We start from the raw sequence: 22,082 nt of genomic DNA on the forward strand, positions 1-22,082 counted from the left end.
GCCAAGGTAGGGAAGGAATTTGATTTTCCTCATGACAAGCTTTAAAATGGATTTGATTTTCAGCTAAAATTTTCAGAAAATAGAGCCACCAAAAGCAGATCCCACCTCCTGGCAGAAGAGGCTCCAAAGGCATTTCTCCACCTATTTCAGAGCACTCCGCTACAGCAAAAAGGCAGAAAACACAGCATGCAAAGTCATTCAAAGGCATTTGCACAGCAAAGGCAGGAGTTTCAAAGGAGCCAGAGCAAATTCAGACCCAGTGGGAGAGGGGCAACATTTCCTTTGGACCGCTTGTGAAATCCTCCCTGCGTGTGCTCAGAAAGGTGGCCCTTGTGAGGGCAAACCATGCACTTACAGAACAGTTTCGAAAAAAAAAAAAAAAGAAAGATTACCGTCAGCACTTGCACATTGGCGGCACAGAAAGGTGACTTTCCCACGTGACTGGTCACAGCCCAACGATCCATCATTAGGCCATTCTGCCTCCCCATTTTTCATCTCACCAGGTAGTTCTAATGCTAATCTGCTTAAATGCCTTTTTATAGCCGGTAGCTGGAGGCTAGTTAAGTTAAGAAACCTTTACAGTTGTACAGTCGTTTACAGGGCTGCTTTAAGACAGGGCATATATTATGTATGAAGCTTTATAACAACTATCCATATCAGAGCTGATGGAGAACATGAAAGCAATACAGCAGCACTCCTTCCTACAGCACTTTGTTACAGGTGACAGGACATAGAAGATCCAAAGACTGAGCAAAAACGGCAGCAGGAAATTATTTTCCTAAGAGACTCCTGAAGAATATAATGATAAATAAGACTTTTAAAGTTATTATGAAACAAAGGGCTCCTTTAATTAAAAAGAATCCAATCCCATAAAATGTTTAAGGTTGTGTTCATCTGTCTGAAGTAGGATATATTTAGATATTTGCATCTGAAGTATTAATCCCCTTTGTAATTGGTGGTGAAAATCACTGTAGGGAACTGGATGGGAAATTCGTATTATTCTAGGGTAAACAACAAATATGATATCTATGCTTGAGACTTCCTAACTCCCGTGTTTGAGTATTCACACTGGTCATGCCCTGTCTCGGTGCAAGGAAAACGGGCTCCTGGGACCAAAGTAGTCTGTGAGGCCCCTTGGTCTGGACCTTTAGGTGATCAGAGTCCCAAATCCAACCCAAAGCCAAGAAGAAATCCTGGTCCCACAGACTCCAGTAAGGAGCAAGATTCCCCATAGGGTCATTACTCATATAGCAAAATTATGCATGTACTTGTGAGTTTTGCTGCACTGGAGCTACACTGCTTTGAACCTCTTTGAATTAAATCCTAAACGAGTGCTGTAACTGGGAGGAGTTTTCCACCCAGAAGACAAACTAGAGTCTGTAAAACTACCTTAAATTCACTGTTGCTGTAACCCTTCCCAACGCATACAGAAGTTCAGATCATCCTCCCTCCTATCCCTAAACAAAGCTGTCAACTCCCATCTCCATTTTTCAAGGCCGACTACAAACAGAAAGTCTTAATTCTCCTGGAGTTTAAATAGTTTTACTTTCATTCCAAAGAGTAGCACAAAAGTTGAGTTTCACTCTTAGTAATTTCAGCCTTTTCCTTTCAGGAGAGCTTGAGAGCCAGCTCCTGTGAATAAAACCACTTCCCAGCACTAAATGCTTATTATTTACACCCATAGAGCACTTGGGCCAGCTTTTCCAAGAAATCAATTTGTGTTCTCACTCCTTACCACGGTGGTCTACCTCCAGGTAAAGCAAACCTGTACAAAGGCATTATAAGAAGTTCATGAGAAAGACACAAGGTGTAAATGAGACAAAATGAAAATATATATAATGAAAGCTTGGAGGAAAAGCGTTGTCTCCTAGGAGTGTTATCGCATTAGAGGAACACACTGGTTTCAAAGAGCTAATGTCCACTTTAAGTGGTATCAAGAGCTGGAGCAATTGAAACATAATAAGAGGAAAATGAGTAATGAATCAATTTTATTGTGTGCTGTTGAGCAGTCCTTGCTGGAAGAGTGTGCGTTGATACTGCCGGATAAAAGGGATGGATGGGAACTGACAGCAGCAGGGACAAACACTCCCACACTTTCTGAAGAAATAAATGATTTTTAGAATTATTTTTGCCTTAGCCAATAGGATCCTGCCAAAAAAATAAAAAAGACATTTTCTTGTGGAGTTCAGTATAGACACAGCAAGCGAACAGCATGCTCTTTATTTATGGTCAGAGAAAATATCAGCTTTATTGGAGAGACAAACTCACCTTGCACATTTCTTGAAGGTGGCCGTGCTGCCTTCCCCAGGGAAGGCGACACTTGTGCCACTCACATCTCCCTGTGGGACCCGTCTCTGCTGCCACATCTCCCTTTTTCATGCACTGTGTCCCTAAGCCACCACTCTCCATTCCACCTCTGATTCATGCTTGCATCTGATTCATGCTTGCATCGGCGCTGCACCCCGATGCAGACACCTATCCAGAAACAATGAAGCTGCTGTAATATGTTCCCTGTTGAAAATGGAGTAAAATGAGCCCACGTGGGCATTTCTTCCCACTACAGCAAGACTGGTTCCTGTAGCCAAGCTAGCCTGGGTGTCTTCCCTCAGGCTGAATAGTGGAGATATATTTGGCAACTGTTGTCTTCTGAAACGACACTCTGGGATGCAAAGACCCCCTGATTAGTCAGGACCATTTCACACACAAGCTTGCATCCCAAGTTCATTTCTGCAGCCTTCCACTAGTATATAATCACCTGATCTAGGCTGCCCAGATGGCCGTTATGGTTAAACAGGCACCGCCAGAGAGTGATCTTAAGCACTTTTAGATATTTGTCCCATGAGGAGGAATTACATGCTGGAATTGTGTGCGTCTTTGCCTGGAAGAGCAGTCTCAACAGCAAGCTTAAGCTAGATGCCCCCTTCTCCTGGCTAACTCTCAGTAAGAGTCCCCCAGTGTCCTTGCAGAGCCTGTATGGTGAGGTTTTGTCTTGGGGCGGACTGAAGCCCACCATCCCCATGCTGTAATCCTTCGTGGTGTATCTGTGGGTCCAAATTGCCAAAAGGGGTGGGTCAGGAGAAGAAAAGCCGATACAATTTCAGTTACATCATGATGAATAAGTTCCTCTTCTTACTGTTTCTTATGTTTTAATTTTTTCCATCCCTGTTTAGTTCTTTGTCAAAGCACAATTTACGTCTAATTTCAGAAATCTGAGCCAGTTCCGAGTCTCACTGACTAATATTATTTTTCCCTTGTGTTAACCTGCAAACATCTGCGATGGCAAGCAGATGTCTTCTGGCCTTTGGAAGTCCCTGGGCATTCAGAGGTTTGTGTTTCAGTTGTAACCTCCAGAAGCGAAGAGGCAGGAGGACAAGAATTTATGCCCTATGTCAGCATTAAGCTAACAGGTCGCCTACTACAACAGCAGCCTTTTATTAAGGCAAGGGTGAAAGTAGAAGAAACAGAAGAAGTACAAGGAAGTGGAAACACCATTTAGGATGAGTCTGAAATAGGCATTGAATTCAAGAATAAATCCTTATTGAATGGTATATAATAACAGACCTACTCCTCCCAGGCAAAGAGGAAAAATCTCAGTTTTGGGACCTCACCTTGAGCTATGCCAAAAGCTAAGATCTCAGCAGAGGTCATGGGGAAACAGAGAGCAAAAGTCACTAGGCACAGATCTCCTTGCAACAAATTAAGTTTCCAGCCTGTAGAGTTACTATTCTGGTGCAATGAATAAAATTTAGGACAGTTAAAGCTGGATTTTCAACTGCATGTATCACAGGAAGACGGTTGTAAAACTTCACACCTTCACTGATGCAATACCATCAGAAAAAAAGAAAAAGAACCTATGGAAAAAGCCACCTTGTGAATGCTGCTTGCATAGTTTATGAAAAGCCTGCGGGCATCTTTCCATGGGTGTGCATGTGCGTGCTCACTTAATTATGTTTCTAAATGAACCACTCTGACAATAAACCCTGATTTACCTACAGACAGTTTTCAGCTTCCAAGAGCCATATGTCAAATCAGTCGCTAAATAGAATAACCTTTGCTCAGCTTCCCCAGGGAGCAGGCACTGGATCAGAAAATCAATGTCTATTTGTCACCAACTGGCAGAGCCCAGAAGCATTTGCTGGGGAGCTTTGAGGGTGGGTACAGAACCTATTGCATGGTTGTCTTCAAGCAAAGGTCCCTGGTGGCTTAGAGAGGGCATTAAGAAGAGAATACTACATCTTCCTTGTCCAAATAGCAAGCAAATAAATAAGTGAAAGAAAATCCCATTAGAAACACTTTGTCACATTGTAAAATAAGTGTTTTCGTTCCATTAGAGGGAGGTTTCATTTTTGTTCTTCTTTCACAATGAAAGGAAAGACACCCTCTGCCTCAGGGTTTTACCCATCCCTTCTAGCCTTGGACAATTCAGCTATTCCTGGAAGCCATGTGCAGCTCCAGGTACTGTATGACCAGGGCTCCCTCCAAAGCGTAGAAAAGGCCACCACCCTTACTTTGAAAGCACTGCTATTTCCCACGCTGTGAGAGATCATGGCCATCTAATATTAGGCACCTCATTGTAGCAGGGAATGAAAAGCTACTGAGGGAAGAGGAAGCAGATGAGATGCAGAGATATATGAGCTGGAGCAACAATACAAGCTGAAGTTGCAAAGTGGTTTAAGACCTGTTTTTCAGAGGGTCAAACCTGCCAAAATACATCAGGGGAGGGGTCTGCAAAGCAATCAGAATGGCAACTGCTGGAAGGGGACAGACTGGGATTTCTAGCCAAAGACAAAGCAGAGCAAAGGCTGTGGTTTTTCTCAACTAAATGTAGCTGTTCCGGAGTAAGGTGTCTAGGTCCAGTAGAGGGAGAACACACTGAGAGCAATTCACCTCACTATTTCAGACAGTAGTATTAAGAGGAGATGAATCTTCTTTAAAGAACTTTGTTTCCCTCTGGGGTTTCTGGAGGGAGCTCAGACAGCTAACTTAGTCTAATGGTCTAACTTCGGACAACTAAAATTGACTGAGATGAATCCCACCCTACTGATACTGGATCTGAGCAAGAGAACAACACTTAATGGTCCTGGACATAAAAAAAAAAAAAAAACAGACTGAAGGTGCTGCAGCCTCCTCAGGGGCAAGAAGTGAATGTGCTGAGCTTATAACCATCATCGCTCTTTATTATAACTGCCACCACCTTAGCTCTCCCTTTTTTTAATTGCATTTTTTCAACTTTGCTTTGTCACCAAATTTTAAAGCAGAATCAACATTTTCTTATCATGATCTATTCTTGGTGATAATACTCTTTTCACAGGGAAATTGGTCTTTCTATACCTATTTCTATACTCTGAGTTTAACTTTCTCTATGTAGATGTTATCTACATCCCTTCAGGGATGCCCTTATGTTGTTTCAGCTCCCTCAATGAGAATTAGTGTAGGATTCAATTGATCAAATGCAGCTACCCAAGGATTATGTCTCTAATTTAAGGTTGGCATCAAGGCTCCCTCAGTAGTTAGTGGACAGAGATAGAATCATAGAATCATTAAGGTTGGAAAAGACCTCTAGGACCATCGAGTCCAACCGTCAACCCAACACTACCATGTCTCCTAAACCATGCCCTGAAGTGCCATGTCTACACGTCTTTTAAATACCTCCAGGGATGGAGACTCCACCACCTCCCTGGGCAGCCTGTTCCAGTGCATGACCACCCTTTCAGTAAATAAATTTTTCCTAATGTGCAACCTAAACTTCCCTGACACAGCTTGAAGCCATTTCCTCTTGTCCTATCACTAGTCACCTGGGAGAAGAGACCAACACCCCCCTCACTCCAGCCCCTCTCAGGCAGCTGCAGAGAGCGATGAGGTCTCCCCTCAGCCCCCTCTTCTCCAGGCTAAACCCCCCCAGCCCCCTCAGCCGCCCCCCAGCACACTTGTGCTCCAGACCCTGCCCCAGCCCCGCTGCCCTTCTCTGGACACGCTCCAGCACCTCAAGGGCCTTCTTGTCCCGAGGGGCCCAAACCTGAGCCCAGCATTCGAGGTGGGGCCTCCCCAGGGCCCAGCACAGGGGCCCCATCCCTGCCCGGCCCCTGCTGGCCACCCCAGTGCTGACACAAGCCCGGGGGCTGGTGGCCTCCTTGGCCACCCGGGCACTGCTGGCTCATGCCCAGCCGGCTGTCAGCCAGCACCCCCAGGGCCTTCTTCTCCGCCGGGCACTTCCCAGCCCCTCTGCCCCAGGCCTGCAGCGGTGCCTGGGGTTGGTGTGACCCAAGGGCAGGACCCGGCACTGGGCCTTGTTAAACCTCATACATTTGGCCTCCTCAGCCCAACGATCCAGCCTGTCCAGGTCCCTCTGCAGGGCCCTCCTGCCCTCCAGCAGATCGACACTCCCAGAGGGCAGTTCAGCTCACGTCTGCCCCAGGATAGGTGGATGGCATGGTGAGAGCAGTCCTTTCTCTCCTTGCAAGTCTAAGCTGATTGTCCACAGGTAAGGTTAAGTGAGATGGATTCTACCTCTGATATTTGTGCATTGTTGATCCAAATATAGGTATCCACTTCCCATGCTTCTACATCTCCTCAATGGTGTTAGTTTTTGGTCTTAAACTACTGTTATGTTGTTTTCCATCCAAAGCTCATAGTCTTCCCTGGCTATGTTTTGCAGCCTAGCAAATTCTGATCGTTTTTTCTAAGTTTAAATCAAGGTATTTTCATAAACTTCTGAGAGTGCCTGGTTATTTGGAGAGCACATTCTCCTTCATGGCTAGTGCCAAGTGAGAGATTCCACAAGTCCTCTGAAACTGAACCTTTAGCTTGGAAAATACAGTTTCTTCACATGTTTCTCAAGCCTTCTCTCTGGTTCAGTATTCACTGATGCATGTGACGTCTTTCCAAAAGTTCATTCTTTGTAGAACTGCCAAACCCTGCAGCACAGTTTGAAATTCAGTCCCAGCATCTGAAAGAGCCACTTCTATTTAAAGTCTTGAGCAGCAACATCAGATGCAAAAGGCTGATGTGAACATTACCATGCCTATAACAGAGCTGCAGATCTGGAGTAGGCACTGCGCTCACGAGCAACCATCCCAAAAACATTCAGGGTAATATAGGAGTTTGTACAGCTCCATCACAAAGACGCTTTCCCTGGAGTAAAGAACAATCTTTGGTTTTATTCCTGCTCTCCACATTGGGTTTTTTTCACCATGATCTCAGTTCAGGTCCCAAGTTCTGGTATGCTGCTGTCATTAATGAAAAGCAGGCAGTGCTGTGATCCAGCCATGCTCCCTAGAGAAAATCCTTAGATTTGCTGAGTAATAATCCTGACTGTAACCACCAAGGCTTTGCAAGCCTGTCCCACTCACACTATGATTTCTCCTTGATCTCACTGCCTGGCAGTGATGGCTCTGGGACCTGCCTCACATCCAGTAGCAATGTGGTGATACAGTCTGCAGATGAGGCATCTTGTCTAAGCCATTCACCCAGGCTCTCCCTAAGGTCAGAAGGGTGATGAATTGCTACCCAAAGAGGCCTCCCATTGACTGGAGGAAGCCCAAGTGAGTAGCTTACATTAGACAAAGATTAGTTTAGATTAGATTCAAATTTTAGATAGCCAAAGAGAGGCCACCATGAGTGTCTTGCCCGTTGCTGTGGTCCAGTGCTCAGAAGTAAATGCAGCCCTAGCTTTCATCAAGGCACTGGGTTTTTTCTCAACTTATTCAGCCTGAACCATTGACTAAGGTTCAAGATAGTCACAGGTGTGTCTTCTGCCCTTTCCTTGCCGATGAGGGAACAAGACCAGTCTTGTTTGCTCCGGGAAACATTTTCACGAAAGGTCCTTGCAGACACTGTTAAAAAAAAAACAAAAACAACAAACTATGATGCATAATAAAAGAAATCAAAGCCCTAAAATATAATTAAATCTGCAACTAACTCTGGAAAGTATTTCAGGCAGCTAAGGAAAGAAAGAGCAGGACTGCAGGATGGGATGGATTTGTATGATCTTCTGTAGTGGTTGTTGTCCTGATCCCTCTAATATTTTTCTCTTCTCCTGCTAAAGATGGAAATGCAGTAAAAAACCCTGACGCCTCTGGGATACAGCTTCTCCAGACAGCTGCCAGGCATTTTGGATAGCTTTGCATCTACACACTGCAGAGCTCGGGGATCAGAGAAAGAAATACAACCCAGTCTGTGAGCCGTGCTTACCCAGCTGAGCACTGGGGCTTCCCTGTAAACAGCTTCAGGGACCCTTTTGTCCATTCCACATGCTAAATTCAGGCATGAGGTGAGGAGACACAATTTGAGAAAGCCTAGAAAGCCAGCTTTGACTGTATGTCTACATGTCAGAGACCTTAAGCTGTTCAAAAGTGATATACACGATGGCCTGGGGTCACAGCCTCCCCTCCAGAATTTCAGGAGACAGTGAGCTCAGCGTGTGTATGCGTTTATGCTATAATATTTCTGCACTAAGAGAAGGTGTATGTTGGCTATTTGTAGAATAGGCCCAGTGTTTGGGAACTAAAATGTGAAAACACATCTCCAATAAATAGACTCATTCAACTGAGATTGTTTTGTATCAGATTTCATCTAAGGATGTGGTTTACAGATCTGATCTGGTGCCAGCTGGAGCAAGTAAAAAGATTCCCCTTGAATTCAGAAGACACAGAACTAACCTAAGCAACCTCGCCACTGTGTTCATTCCTTTGGAAAACCATTGGATATCATAATGAATGAAAAATAATAATGATAAATTCATTTTAAATAGTGTGTAATTTAGGGGAACGTCCTTTACTAACCACCACCAGATTTCAGGTTACCTGTCACAGGAGAAATGAACAATTCCCTCCTTCATATTTTCTTTGCGACTTTTGTTTCCTGCTTAAACAGAGGAAGTCACTAAGCAGGGATGAACCCAAAATCAAGATCCCAGCACTCAGCTCTCCAGGAAGAACTGGCTTGGGCTACTCAGTTCTTTTGCCTTTTACAGCATTTGCCTTCTACAGCACAAAATCAATGTTTGCATGTTGGATGATGTACTGGCTGGGACTCACACTGCCTGGTTTCCTGGGGAGGATCCTAAGGATCCTAAGAAGAATAACACAAGTCTCATTGTTGTTATTCCTCCCTCCCATTTAATTTCCAGTATGATCATTATGGACTCTCTTCTGCTTCTCTTAAGGCTACCAAGGCAGTCTCCACACTTGACTTTTATCCTGAAGAGAGGGTGTGCATGTTTCTCGTCAGAGACCAGTTAGGAGAGTAACAAAAAACTTTTAAGGCGGTTGTTGCTCTTCAGCAATCCTGGTCTACAGCAACGCTGTAGGTTAGCGCAGGGTCAGACCTTTCTGAGGTTTCCAGGCTAAAGTCAGGCTTCTACCTGAATCCTAAGGTTTATTCGCTGCAGCATTCATTGCATGGTTTCTAATCTCAATGCCGTTAACACCCCATTTCCTGCACACCCAGGTATTTTTCTGGAAGGAAACAGCCCCCATTAATCCAAAGAGTGAAACCTAGCCAGAGGATCAAGCCATCTTCTGAAAGCTTTTTTGTACCTGTAAGGTTACATTATTCTCCTAACCTGTAATTCTGCAGCTGAGATTGCACTGTAAATGTGAAACTGAGTCCTTGAGCAGGTTATTAGCTTAAACTTAGGTAGCATTTGCTGTTTGGAAACGTCCCAGGAGAGGTAACTGAGGTCTCTTTCAGGATGACTGTGTGCAGCCTGAATCGAAATAATATCTCTACTGCAGCTGTAAAAAAATGTATTGAAGGAAGTAGAAATGATGTCTTAGCTATAACATTTATAAAACATCAAGGATGGTTTGTGAAGGAACCTGTGGTTTTCAAGTACTAATGGAAGAAAGGCTCAGGAGCGGTGAATATTCACCAGGTCTCAGCAAATTACCATTTTATTTCAAGACTCTCGATGAGTGATAGAACTTGGGATAAAACAATCATGGTCCTCTCTGGTTCACGCTACATGGATTTTGTGAATATTTCACTGATTGTGTACGTCTCCATTTCCTAACAGATCTGTTTGCATAAGTAGTTACCCAGGCAGTCAGATTCCCACATCCAGCAAAAATCTGAAAGGATGCATCCAAACCCGCAACCATGCAGAGAAAAAGGCTTCCTGCTCCCCGGGGAAATCTCAGGTCTGCCAGAGAGACAGAAGAGCTGTAAAGAACAAAACCATACTAGATTTGATTTTTTTTCTCTTTACCCTTTTTTTTTTTCTTTTGCCTGAGGAGCCACCTGATCCCCCTGACACAGAAAAGTGTGAGACAGGCGGATGGGTGAGCGCTGCTGCCTCAGTGGGATCCCTGCCTGAAATAAATCCAGGTCGGCTCTGCCCTCGGAGCGGGGCGACAGGATAGTGGTGCAACCACACATCTCAATGACCACCAAGGATTGATTGAAACATCAAAATACTGTCAGTAGCGCCTCCAAACAGGATTAGAAGTCAAGTCACCAAAAGCATAGGATCAGGACACTGCCTATCTGTCCAATAGATAACGATGCATCACAGGGAGAGGCTGGAGATACAGGCTGGCTAAAAAAAGCATGGCAGCCCAGAAAATGCAGTTCATGGAGAACTTAAGAGATCAACTCATCCATCCTCCCACCCCAAGCAGAAATTACCTAACTATAGAGAAGACTACCTAAAAAGATGGATGTTCTTAAAACCCTCCAGTGGCAGAATTTCTCCCTCTGCCCCCAACAACTTACTGCATTTCTTAACTAGCCTTATTCCTGAAAGAGGTGCCAACCTAAATCCAATTGTGGCAGTTCAGACCTAGGGAGTTCTGCCCAGGCCACAATGGCAGTAAATTCAAACATCATCTCAAGCTTGAAGGAACTTGCATCCGGGCATCCCATTCTTCCAAAAGATGGGCCCAAGCCACAAATCTGAATGCAGCATGCTCCCAAAGTTCAGCCCCATACTAGGAGGTACAGAGAGCGAGCTGAAATTGTCCTGTAATTTTTGTTTTATGATTTGATTTTCAAAAAAGAATTTGATCTGAAAAGCAAATTCGGAGCTTTTCAACCAGTTCTATTCTTATCTAATTAGTTGCAAGCTTGGGGATCATCTTTTCACTAAAAAAAAAATGTTTCATGTCTAAAATTCTGGTGTGATGACTGTCCTGCATGCACTTGCACAGCACCCACGAGGGAACTCTGGTCTCAGGCAGCGTTTCCTGCCATTGCAGAGTTACAAATAATAGTTAATTGTCCTGCCAAAATGAACCCGTTCAGGAAATCTAGAGCTGCCTCTGGGTATGCTTAGGTGGGTGCTTGTACTCCAGTTAGACACTCCCTGTTTGGCTTTCTCCTGTCATCTCTTAGAACACAGGTACACAGGATACCTCCATTTCAGTGAGGAAGTTGATTTAAGAAATCCCTGCCTCTCGCCCCAGCTCTGCAGTTCACCACCCTCATCAGCTGTGCCAGGTTAAACTTTTTACGAGTTTCCCTATACACAACATCGGCAAAGTGGTCTGAGTCAAAGGTGCACCAAATCACATCGTCAGTAATTACCTGCAGGGCTGCTGCCCCGTCTGGGCTAGCTGCAAGCTACTGCGTTACGGAATAAAATAAGGCCATGCAAACCATCTGCTCTGGTGGTTCAAACAAGCTCATCTCACTTGTTACTGTGATGGGCTGATTGTGATCTGTGGGCTGTAAGGTGTCCTCAAAATGTGAAGAATGGAAAGAATTGTGGTTGCCCTCTAGTTTACTCAGAGGAAAACACAGCGTGACTTATTGGCTGGTCCAAGATAATGTACAAATACTGTAGCAAAGCCAGACACTGAAACTGGAGTTTCAGTCCACTCTTAATTGTTAAATCATCCTTCCTTTAAGCTGGAGTCCTGCCAACAGTACACGTACCAGTCGGTCTAAGATGGGCTCTGCACTCCAGCGGACTAGCCAGGAAGAAGGGTGATTTCTCAGCTGTTGTGAGCTCTGTGCAGGACTGAGGAGTGGGGCCTGGCCTCCCATTGCAGTGCTAAAGCCACTGAGATGGTGTAGGACCATCATCTCTGTAGGGATGTAGGGTAAAGCAGAACCATCATCCTTGTACAGATGTAGGGTGATATATGACCCTGAGAGGGACAACTGTGATGGAGGACCATTATCCCCATAGGGATGGTGGGACCTGTAGGAGGTTCCTCTGTGGTTGTGTAGGACCTTCCACTTTTGCTCCCTACCATAGGTGAAGGGATGGCCATGCAGGGGGAGTGGGATACGCTCATGGACTCATTTGCACAGCTGAGGTGTTCTGAGTAAGGGGACGGGAAAAGGGAGGCTGAGACCTGCCTCTTTCTGCATATCAGCACAGCTTGGCACAGACCCGAGAGCAACTGTCACCTGCCTCGCTGGCCTACACGGCCGGGGGTGAGCAGGGCAAAGGGTGTTTGAGAGCCTCAGCTCCAAGCCAAGCACAGCATGCCAACGATGCCACGGGCCCTGTAAGGTGCGAAATTGTTCCCATTCATTCGGAGCAAGACATTGAACACCTCATAATAACATAGCTAAAGCACTTATTGAAAATACAAAAGAATTACTGTGACAATTACTCCTTGGAGTATCCTGCAATGCAGAGTCTTGGCTGACATAAAAATTGCTGTTGGCCTCTTGCTTATGAATATAAGGTAGAACTGATTGTTAAATGTGCCAGGCCTTGTAAAAATGGGTAATTCAGCAAGAATAAGGTCTATCTACTATTTAATCGGCAGGGATCATTGCTGCTGGCAGCAAGAATAAAGTCTGTTCCAAGTATCACTTAAATGAAATTTTCTCAAGAGACCTTGTTTTCAGAAGCAATTTCTCAATCAAATGAGAAATAAAATCAGATTAATAGTTTAAATGAGTGTCATCCTGCAAAGGGCCCCCCTCCGAATAACAATAACCATAAGGAGCCCTGCCGCTGCCCCCTCCTCATCCCTACCATCACACAGGGGATCTTGGGGGTACAAAACACCTGGGTTCTTATGGGGCAAGTGAGTTGAAGACAATGAAGTTGTGCTGTTGTAAACAAAATCAGTACTTGTGTTTTTGTGATGCTTTCTGACACGTGGGCTGTCGCTGAACTGCCTGCAGATGGAGCAGACTTAATTCATCTGAGACCTGACCAGAACACGTCAGAGGAAGATGTCCTTCAAGAGGCTATTTCTCTCCACTGACTATGAAAAGAGCCAAAAAACATCTCAACAGGAGACACCTAAAGCCAGGTGAGATGGATCCCACCCAAAAGTAGCTTGTACATGGCAGGGGTTGGCTTTTTCTTCCCATGATTGTACCAGAACTGCTATAAGAGCATCCAAGGCCATGGTAACATTACAAAAAAAAAGTAATAGACCAAAAAAAAAAACCCACTGGGGCTTTAGACATGGAGATGGATGCCATTTTCTGCACTATTATTTCCTTCTCAGCTCAGTGCAAGGAGCAGCAAATGCAAATAAGCTGGAGCACCTGGCCCAGTGCCGAGTACCCTGCCTGATCCTGAGCCAGCAGCCTTTCAGAGCTTCATGCTCTTGAAGTGAGGAGCCTTGAAAAAACGTGTCCTCCACCCATGTCTATTTTGAACTGGAGCACAGCCACACCAAGGGCTCTGCTTGTAAGCCGGTACCTGCGTTGCGTGTCAAACATCCCAGCCAGCTGAGCGTGGGAACGGGTGACATGCAGATGGTTGTCATTAGCCATTGCAATGGGCTGGATACTTCCCAGTGCTCCAAAACACCCTTTTTTTGTAACAAAAAAAAAACAACCCTGATTTGTCTTTTCAAGCAAAGACAAAAAGAAGCAAAAGCAAGCATATTATCCTCAAGGAATACTGGCAGCCCTTAGCAATGGGAGATAAGTACCAGAAGTCAGGAAGAAAATGAATGGGGTCTTTACACTCATGGAGTAAAATAGAGCAGGATTACTGGGGGGAAAAAAAGGCATTCTAATCTAGCTCAGCATCATGCGCTTATTTTAGATGCTTTCTGGCGAACTCCACCACTGATTTCTCTAATCAGATCTGTCCGGCCTGCAACGCTTGCACTGATGCATCCTGCTTCTCGTACTGCTGCTGCCCTCCACTGATGTGCTGAGTCCTCTTGCCACACTCACACAACAAAGGAATGGCACAGAAGATGCCCTGGTAACCCAGCTGTGATGTCCCCAGTCGATGTTAGGTATTAATTAATAATGAGATGTCCTTTTCTGCCCTGACTCCAGTGGTGATGGGCCTCAGCACTGCTACAGCTCAAGCAAATGAAAAAGCTCTCTTTGAGCCCAAAATAACATCTGATTCTCTCAGTCATGATCTTCTCAGCCAAAAACAATGCATAAACATAATGGTGCTGTCCTCTGAGAAACAAACAGGTAGATGTGAAGAAAAAATTCTAAGGGGAATTAGCTCAAATGGTAGAGCGCTCGCTTCGCATGCGAGAGGTAGCAGGATCGATGCCTGCATTCTCCAATGTTTTGAGAGACTGAAATTTATGGTAGCATAAAATTCCCAGTCATGAGTGGTGTTCCCCAGGTCTCAGTGTTGGGGCCGGTCCTGTTCAGTATCTTCATTGATGATCTGGATGAGGGGATGGGGTGCACCCTCAGTGAGTTTGCAGATGACACCAAGCTGGGTGGAAGTGTTGATCTGCTGGAGGGCAGGAGGGCCCTGCAGAGGGACCTGGACAGGCTGGATCGATGGGCTGAGGAGGCCAAATGTATGAGGTTTAACAAGGCCCAGTGCTGGGTCCTGCCCTTGGGTCACACCAACCCCAGGCACCGCCCCAGGCCTGGGGCAGAGGGGCTGGGAAGTGCCCGGCGGAGAAGGCCCTGGGGGTGCTGGCTGACAGCCGGCTGGGCATGAGCCAGCAGTGCCCAGGTGGCCAAGGAGGCCACCAGCCCCCGGGCTTGTGTCAGCCCTGGTGTGGCCAGCAGGAGCCGGGCAGGGATGGGGCCCCTGTGCTCGGCCCTGGGGAGGTCCCACCTCGAATGCTGGGCTCAGGTTTGGGCCCCTCGGGACAAGAAGGCCCTTGAGGTGCTGGAGCGTGTCCAGAGAAGGGCAGCGGGGCTGGGGCAGGGTCTGGAGCACAAGTGTGCTGGGGGGCGGCTGAGGGGGCTGGGGGGGTTTAGCCTGGAGAAGAGGGGGCTGAGGGGAGACCTCATCACTCTCTGCAGCTGCCTGAGAGGGGCTGGAGTGAGGGGGGGGTTGGTCTCTTCTCCCAGGTGACTAGTGATAGGACAAGAGGAAATGGCTTCAAGCTGTGTCAGAGGAGGTTTAGATTGGATATTAGGAAAAATTTATTTACTGAAAGGGTGGTCATGCACTGGAACAGGCTGCCCAGGGAAGTGGTGGAGTCTCCATCCCTGGAAGTATTTAAAAGAACGGTACACGTGGTGCTTGAGGATATGGTTTAGTGGTGGGCTTGGCAGTGGTAGGTTAGCGGTTGGACTCGATGATCTTAAGGGTCTTTTCCAACCTTAATGATTCTATGATTCTAATATCTTTCTCTAATAACTTTTTCTAATAACTTTCTCTCTACTGGAATAGTTTTGCCACAAACCCTGTTCCTCCAATGACATCTATTATTCCTGCAGGTTTTACTGGGGGGGGAATATCCCATTTCCCTTTTAATTGCTATTTTCTCAAATGCTTGACATTCTTCTTGCCTTTCTCCAGACTCCAGCATTTGTACATCTTCGTGCAATAGCAAAACCGGGCTGAAGTCAACAACTACCCCAATTTTTCAATAAAACGCTCCAGATAACCTCCCAGAACAGGACATGCTTTCCTCGCAACATCTTTTTTGTTATTGACTAGCATTTTGTCTGCAGGTCATTTACATCTCCTGATCCTCATTCCAGCCAGGTATGATACTTTCCACCTCCCTCCCTCCCTGTCACTCATTGCATTTCATTCTGTCGACTTTGGACCATCCCTCCAGTTTAACGAAATAGTTTCTAATTCTCACCCAAACCTCATGTTTGCAGAAATGTTTGCAGACTCTTCTGGCTTGATATCTACGATCATCGCCTACGGTTGTAATTTACCTTACCTAACTTGAGATGCCTACCGCGGAGCCATTGCACCTCTTGCGATGCAGCCACAAACACCTTTTTGAGCAGGTGGCGGGGGTTTGTCCGGAGGTGGTGCTCCTACAAAGCTCTCCTGCAAAGCTCAAAGCAGCCATATATTCCCTGCTTATTTAAAAGAGTCACCGGGGCAGCAAGAAAAGCTTTCCCCAAGTCAAGATATGGCCTGTTATCCTCTCCGAGTAGAAAATTAAACTGGCTTGACACGATTTATTCTTGTCAAATCCATGTCGGCTGTTTTTTGTTACCTTATTATCCTCTAGGTGCTTATAAATTGATTGTTTGATAATTTTTAATAGTACCTTCCCTGCTCCAGGAACAAAAATGGACTGTCTCTGATTCCCCAGACTCTCATGCCCTTCCTTCTCACAGACAGGCACAGCATTTGCCCTTCTCCGGTCCTCCGAAGCCTCCTTGCCAAGTCTCCTGTGACAAACCCCACGGAGCCAGGCTTTGGTCTGCCCACTTCACAGCTACACTTGCAGGCCCTTGAATACATCAGACTGGCCTCCTCTCTTCTTTTAACCTGTTCTTGCCCTGCACTATCTCTGCCTCCATTGTGTTAAATTAATTTTGCTTGCTAATCCTTTTCTGAAGGGTGAAAAAAAGGAGGTATTTTCTGTGGTTTCCATGATTTGGTTTTCCACTCTCTGAGAATTCATGGATTTACTCCATCCTTCATTTTCCTCTTGTTTTCATGCACACACAGAATTGCCTGGATTAGTTTTTGCATCCCTTATTACTTGCAACCGCTTCAGTGTCTTGGCTTTTCTGAATCTAAGCTTACTCACATGGCCTAATATTTAAATTCCATTTTCTTGGACTGTTTTTTTTCTTTAATGACTGCTTTATTAATTCCTATTTCTTAGGAGATTTCTCACATAACTGCTTACTTGGTTTGCTTTTTCTTACTTTGCTGTTTTCTCACCAATATTTCCGTAAGCTCACAAAGATCGGTGGATAGATTGAAGTAAATCAGCATAAACTGACCAATGCACCGTGAGGTTAAGGGAAAAGAGAAAAGAGGAGGATTGCAGCACTTGTTTTCTCTTTTCTGTGATTATACCACTCTTGCTGCTGAGCTTGGCTGGGAAGTTCTGCCATCACACAGCTTTGCAGGGCTTCACGCTGAAAAAATAAGGGAGCACATCCCTCTCTCAACTTTCCTGCTTGGAAAACAGCTTTGCATAAACTCAGGATAAAATCCAGAGCCCCAAAGGAAAATTTTCCTAAGGAAAATAATCGTTTGAGCTGCGGCACCTGAGGGCACCGACACGATTTGGGTTTAGCTGCGCTGATGGTTGCGGCTCGCACAGTTCACAACCAGGCAGACACACGCTTTGGGAATGGTGCTGGGTATAAACAGGATCCGGTGCTTCCCTGCGCATCTGAGGAGAGATAGAAAACCCTGGGGGAAAAAAGCAGGGAGACAGCTGTGGGGCATCTTAATTGCCAAAAAAATACAACAGAATTTAGTAGCCAGAGCTCCCAGACTCCACCTCGGATACAGCCCAGCCTGAAGGGCTTTTTGCATGGGTTCAGAAAATCCAAATATTTTGAAGTGCAAATCATGCTTTTGAGAAAGCAAAGCTGTGGTTTCGCAGTGGAGCGTCAAGCAGCAATAGCTGCTAAAGGATACCTACCTCCTCCTGCAAGGAGGGGTGAAATCAAGGGCTTTTCTGTTTATTGCCCTCTTACAGCCTGAGTGTTTTCACACATGTGAGGTACTGTGCTCTCTTGTAAATGTATCAGCACTAGAAAATGAGGCCTCAGACAACTTTGCACCGCTGAATGCAGCAGCAGGAAGAAATCACCATTAATTGGGCTAGCAAGAAAAAGGAGGAGGCAGCACTGGCTCAGAGAGAGGCTTAGGAAAACTGTTCCCTTGTGCATACATGTACAATCCACTGATGCATTGCAGATACCATCTCTTACAGATAATGTGCAGGTTATTCACAGGAAATGAAATTTTATTTAAGAAATACCGATCTGGTTTAAATGTCTTTTTTCTCTGTGTGTTCACCAATTGCTGTGCTACCTGGGCAAATAGAGGCTGAGGCAATTCCCAGGTGAAAAATTATCATCCAGTAACCAATTCTTGAAAATCGTTCTTTAGCAGCAGCCTAGGAAATCTGAGAAAATACAAAATGTTAGAGCCTGAGTAAATCTGTGTTAAAATATGTATTTGCTTAATAGATGCTTCCACATATAGTGTGTTCAACCGCTTATATAAGAGTATCAACTTTAATATTTGATGTAGAATTTAATATAAAGGCGACTGATTGCAGAACACAGTCAGATTTACCAGCTCAGGGGAATTAACCTTTTTATGAAACTAACAATTACCCATATAAAATCAGCCGAAAATGACTGCAAGATCAAACTTCCAGCTTTCTGACAGAACTCATGATTTAACCGTGATTAAAGTTGGTAAGCTAAATGAACATCCATCAACCCAAAATTCAATTCACCTTTGAAAAAAAATGAGGGACTATTTCTGATGGGGGTTATTTCGGTGCCGTGGAGTCAGCACGTTGGTACCAGGGGATGGGCTGGCTCAGTTCAGGGGCTGGAGAAATTCAGCGCAGGCAGCAACAGGCAGCTGGAGGAGGGACAAGCCTGCAACCAGCCTGCCTGGCTGGGGCTAACCTCTGCCCAAACTATCTGGCCCTAATGACCTCCCCAGGAAAGGGGATTCCCAAGCCCATGTATAACACAATTCCCTCCCGTGTTGTACACAGGACCTACCTGGGAAGCAGGCCAGCTCCCATGATTTTGTCTCATGACGTTTACGGCTGTTTTTAAAGCCATTGCTCACAGTCATATGATATGATGAGATTTGCAGCCTCTTTGGCTTTGTAACTAAATGCAAGCTCCAAGTCTCAAAGTCGGGGAGTAAAACTCAGGCGCGTGACCTCAGTGTTCCCTAAAGATGGCCTCAAGTATACTGAAAAGAGAGAGAAAATGAAACCCACCCTTTGGGGAGGAGGCTGTAAAGGGGGATGGGACCAGTGTTACACAGAGTAGTGAAAAAACAGCTTTGAGGACGCAGTTTGAGATACTGACCCCATCAGCAGACCCTGCAATGCCTCAGATCATCTTGCCATGGACCACAGCACTGGAGCATAGGATAATTCAGGTTGGAAAGTACCTGGGCAGGTGTCTGGTCCAACCTCCTACTTAAAGGAGGGTTAGCTCTGAGATCAGACAAGGATGCTCAAGGTTTAATCCAGTCTCGAAAACCTCCAAGGACAGAGGCTTTTCAGCCTGGCTGGACAGCCTGGGTCGCTGCTTTCCTGGAGAAAAATTTATTCCTTACATCCAGCCAGATCCTCTCTTGTTTCAACCGATGCTGGTTGTTCCTTGTCCTCCCACCACTCACCACCGAGAAGCACCTGGCTCTGTCTTCCTGATCTCCTCCTCAAAAGGATGAGGAAGCTGCTACGGGCTGTCCCCAAAGCTGTCTCATCTCCAGCTCGCTCAGCCTCTCTAACCAGCGCAAGTGCTTCAGCCCAGATCATACTGGGAGCCCCCAGCCCAGCACCCCCAGACCCCCCAGGGCTGACTCTGTGCTCTCCCAGCTCAGCACCATCAAATCCCTGACTAACATCACCCCCTTCCTCTCACAGCCCAGCATGCCCAAAGCCCTGCTGGGATAATCTGTATATTCACCCCGTGCCTGCACCCCTGATGCTACTGCCCACACCCATGCTTCCAGACCAGCATCCCCAAAGCCCTGCTGGGGTGATTTCATGTCCCCTCCCAGTTTTTGCAAGCCCTGCTGGGACTCTACCTTCCCAAACCCAGTACCCCCAGTCTCCCTGGCAACCTTACTGCCCTCCCCAGCCTGGTACCCAAAATCCCACTGAGACTCCCCCCAACCCAGCACCCCAAGCCCTGCCAGGACCCTCTCCATCCCAGTACCCCAAACTCTGCTGGGCCCCACCACCCCAGCCTGGCACCCCAAACCCTGCCAGGACCCCTGCAGCCCAGCACCCTAAACGCCACTGGGACCTCCTCAACTCAGCACACCAATCCTTGTCCAAACCCCCTGCACCAGCACCCAAAAACTTGCTGGGACTTCCCTAACCCAGTACCTCAAACACCTCTGGGACTCCCTCAGCCCAGTATCCCAAACCCAGCTGGGACCCCCACCAGCTTGGCGCCCCAAACCTCACCAGGATTTTCCCAGCCTGGTACCCCAAACACCACTGAGACCCCCCTGGTACCCCAAACCCATCGGGCCTCCTCCAGCCCAGCAGCCCAAACCTTGCCAGGACCTCCCCATCCTGCCACCCCAGACATCTTTTGGAACTCCCCCAGCCCAACATCCCAAACCCTGACAGGACCCACACACACGCAGCCCAGCACCCCTATCCCCACTGGGACTGCCCCAACCCAGCACCCCAAACCTCACTATGACTTCCCCAACCTGGCACCCCAGACCCCGCAAGCACCCTCTATCTCTATCCCCATCTCCATCCCCGTCTCTGTCCCCATCCCCATCCCATCCCCATTCCCATCCCCATTCCGATCTCAATCCCCACCTCAGTTCCCATCCCCATTCCCATCCCCGTCCCCATGCCTGTTCCTATCTACATTCCTATCCCAATCGCCATTCCCATCCCATCTCCATCCTTGTCCTTGTCCCCATCCCACCCCTATTCCCATCCCTGTCGCCATCCCACCCTCATTCCCATCTCCATCCCTGTCCCCATCCCTGTCCCCATCCCCATCCCCATCCTATCCCCATTCCCAACCCCATTCCGATCTCATTCCCCACTTCAGTTCCCATCCCCATTCCCATCCCCGTCTCCATGCCCGTTCCCATCTACATTCCTATCCCAATCGCCATTCCCATCCCATCTCCATCCCTGTCCCTGTCCCCATCCCATCCCCATCTCCATCCCTGTCCCCATCCCACCCTCATTCCCATCTCCATCCCTGTCCCCATCCCCATCTCCATCCCTGTCCCCACCCCCATCTCCATCCCCATCCCCACCCCCATGCGAACCCCCACCCCGAACCCCGCCGGCCCCACCCCCGCCCCGCCCCGCCCCGCCCCTGGGTGTGGCGGCGGCCGGCGGGGGCCGGGCGGGGGGTGGCGGCGGCTCGGGGCGCCTTTGTGCGCGGTGGGGCCGCTCCGCACCGCACCGCACCGCACCGCCCCGGCCATGGCCGCCCCCCGCCCGGCGCACGGCTGCGGCAGCGGCGCGCTGCTCGGCCGCTTCGGCGTGTTGCTGCAGGCGCTGCTGGCCCTCTGCGCCTTCAGCACCCTCATGCGTGAGTACCGGGGTGCTCGGCGGGGCCCCGTCCCTCCCGCTCCGGGCAGCGCCGCCCGCACCTGCCCGCAGGATGGGCAGCGCCGTGGTTGGTGGCTCCAGCTCCCCGGAGCCGGCGGGTCCGGTGCCAGGTGCTTGTTCTTAAAAGTCTTATTCAGAGCCTTAAGCCGCTGGTGACGGAGCGCCACGAAGTTGCAGCTATGGTCTGTGAAGGCTGAGTCCGCTTGTGCGAGCGATTACTCAGTCGCCTAGAAAACTTTAATGAAGGCTGAAAGCTAATGGTGTAACCCGGTGGTTTGCGAGGAAGAAGGAGCTAAGAAAACCAGGGCGGGTGTCAGGTACAGCGCTGCTTGGTTAGAGTAACAGTGCCCTCAATTGATTTGTGATGCTGTTCTGTGTACCTTTGCCTGAACTGTAAAGTTTCAGGGCTCCAAAGGCTGGAGAAATTACTGAGAGGATGTGCTTCACTGATTGCTGGGAAGGGGTGGTGGAGAAAGAGGCTGCGTAGCGAGAAAAAGTGTGGAATGCTGATACTGAACGATGCGAGAGAATTGGCTGTTGCTTTGTGCTGCAACTGCATTTTACTCAGAGCAACATGTGCGTGGCTTCTCTTCTGGGTTAAGTGGTTTAACACAAGCTGAACAACGTGCCAAAACTCGATCTGGTTTCCTTGTTTAAAAGCCTGTGGTGACGGCGAACTGAAACTTCAAGTTTTCTAAGTAAGTAGCT

General features: G+C 47.3%; 1 protein-coding gene and 1 non-coding gene across 4 annotated transcripts in view; both read left to right on the forward strand.

Annotated features, from left to right (window-relative positions):
* The first annotated feature begins 14,379 nt into the window (after positions 1-14,379).
* On the forward strand, positions 14,380-14,452 carry TRNAA-CGC (transfer RNA alanine (anticodon CGC)). The gene has a single exon. It is a non-coding gene; the product is annotated as a tRNA-Ala (tRNA).
* A 6,720-nt stretch (positions 14,453-21,172) lies between these two features.
* The window catches only part of LOC104046570 (store-operated calcium entry regulator STIMATE), a 37,376-nt gene continuing 36,466 nt past the window's right edge, over positions 21,173-22,082 (forward strand). The window contains exon 1 of one of the 3 annotated variants that reach the window (XM_064442624.1): positions 21,173-21,354. In XM_064442624.1, the coding sequence (XP_064298694.1) occupies positions 21,246-21,354 (109 nt within the window). In that variant the 5' untranslated portion in view covers positions 21,173-21,245. Of the gene's footprint in view, positions 21,355-21,395; positions 21,485-22,082 lie in introns of those variants that run through there. The other 2 variants (XM_064442639.1, XM_064442632.1) reach the window with 2 other exon arrangements.

This window comes from Phalacrocorax carbo, chromosome 1 (assembly GCF_963921805.1).
Source record: "Phalacrocorax carbo chromosome 1, bPhaCar2.1, whole genome shotgun sequence".
NCBI classification, from domain to species: Eukaryota; Metazoa; Chordata; class Aves; order Suliformes; family Phalacrocoracidae; genus Phalacrocorax; species Phalacrocorax carbo.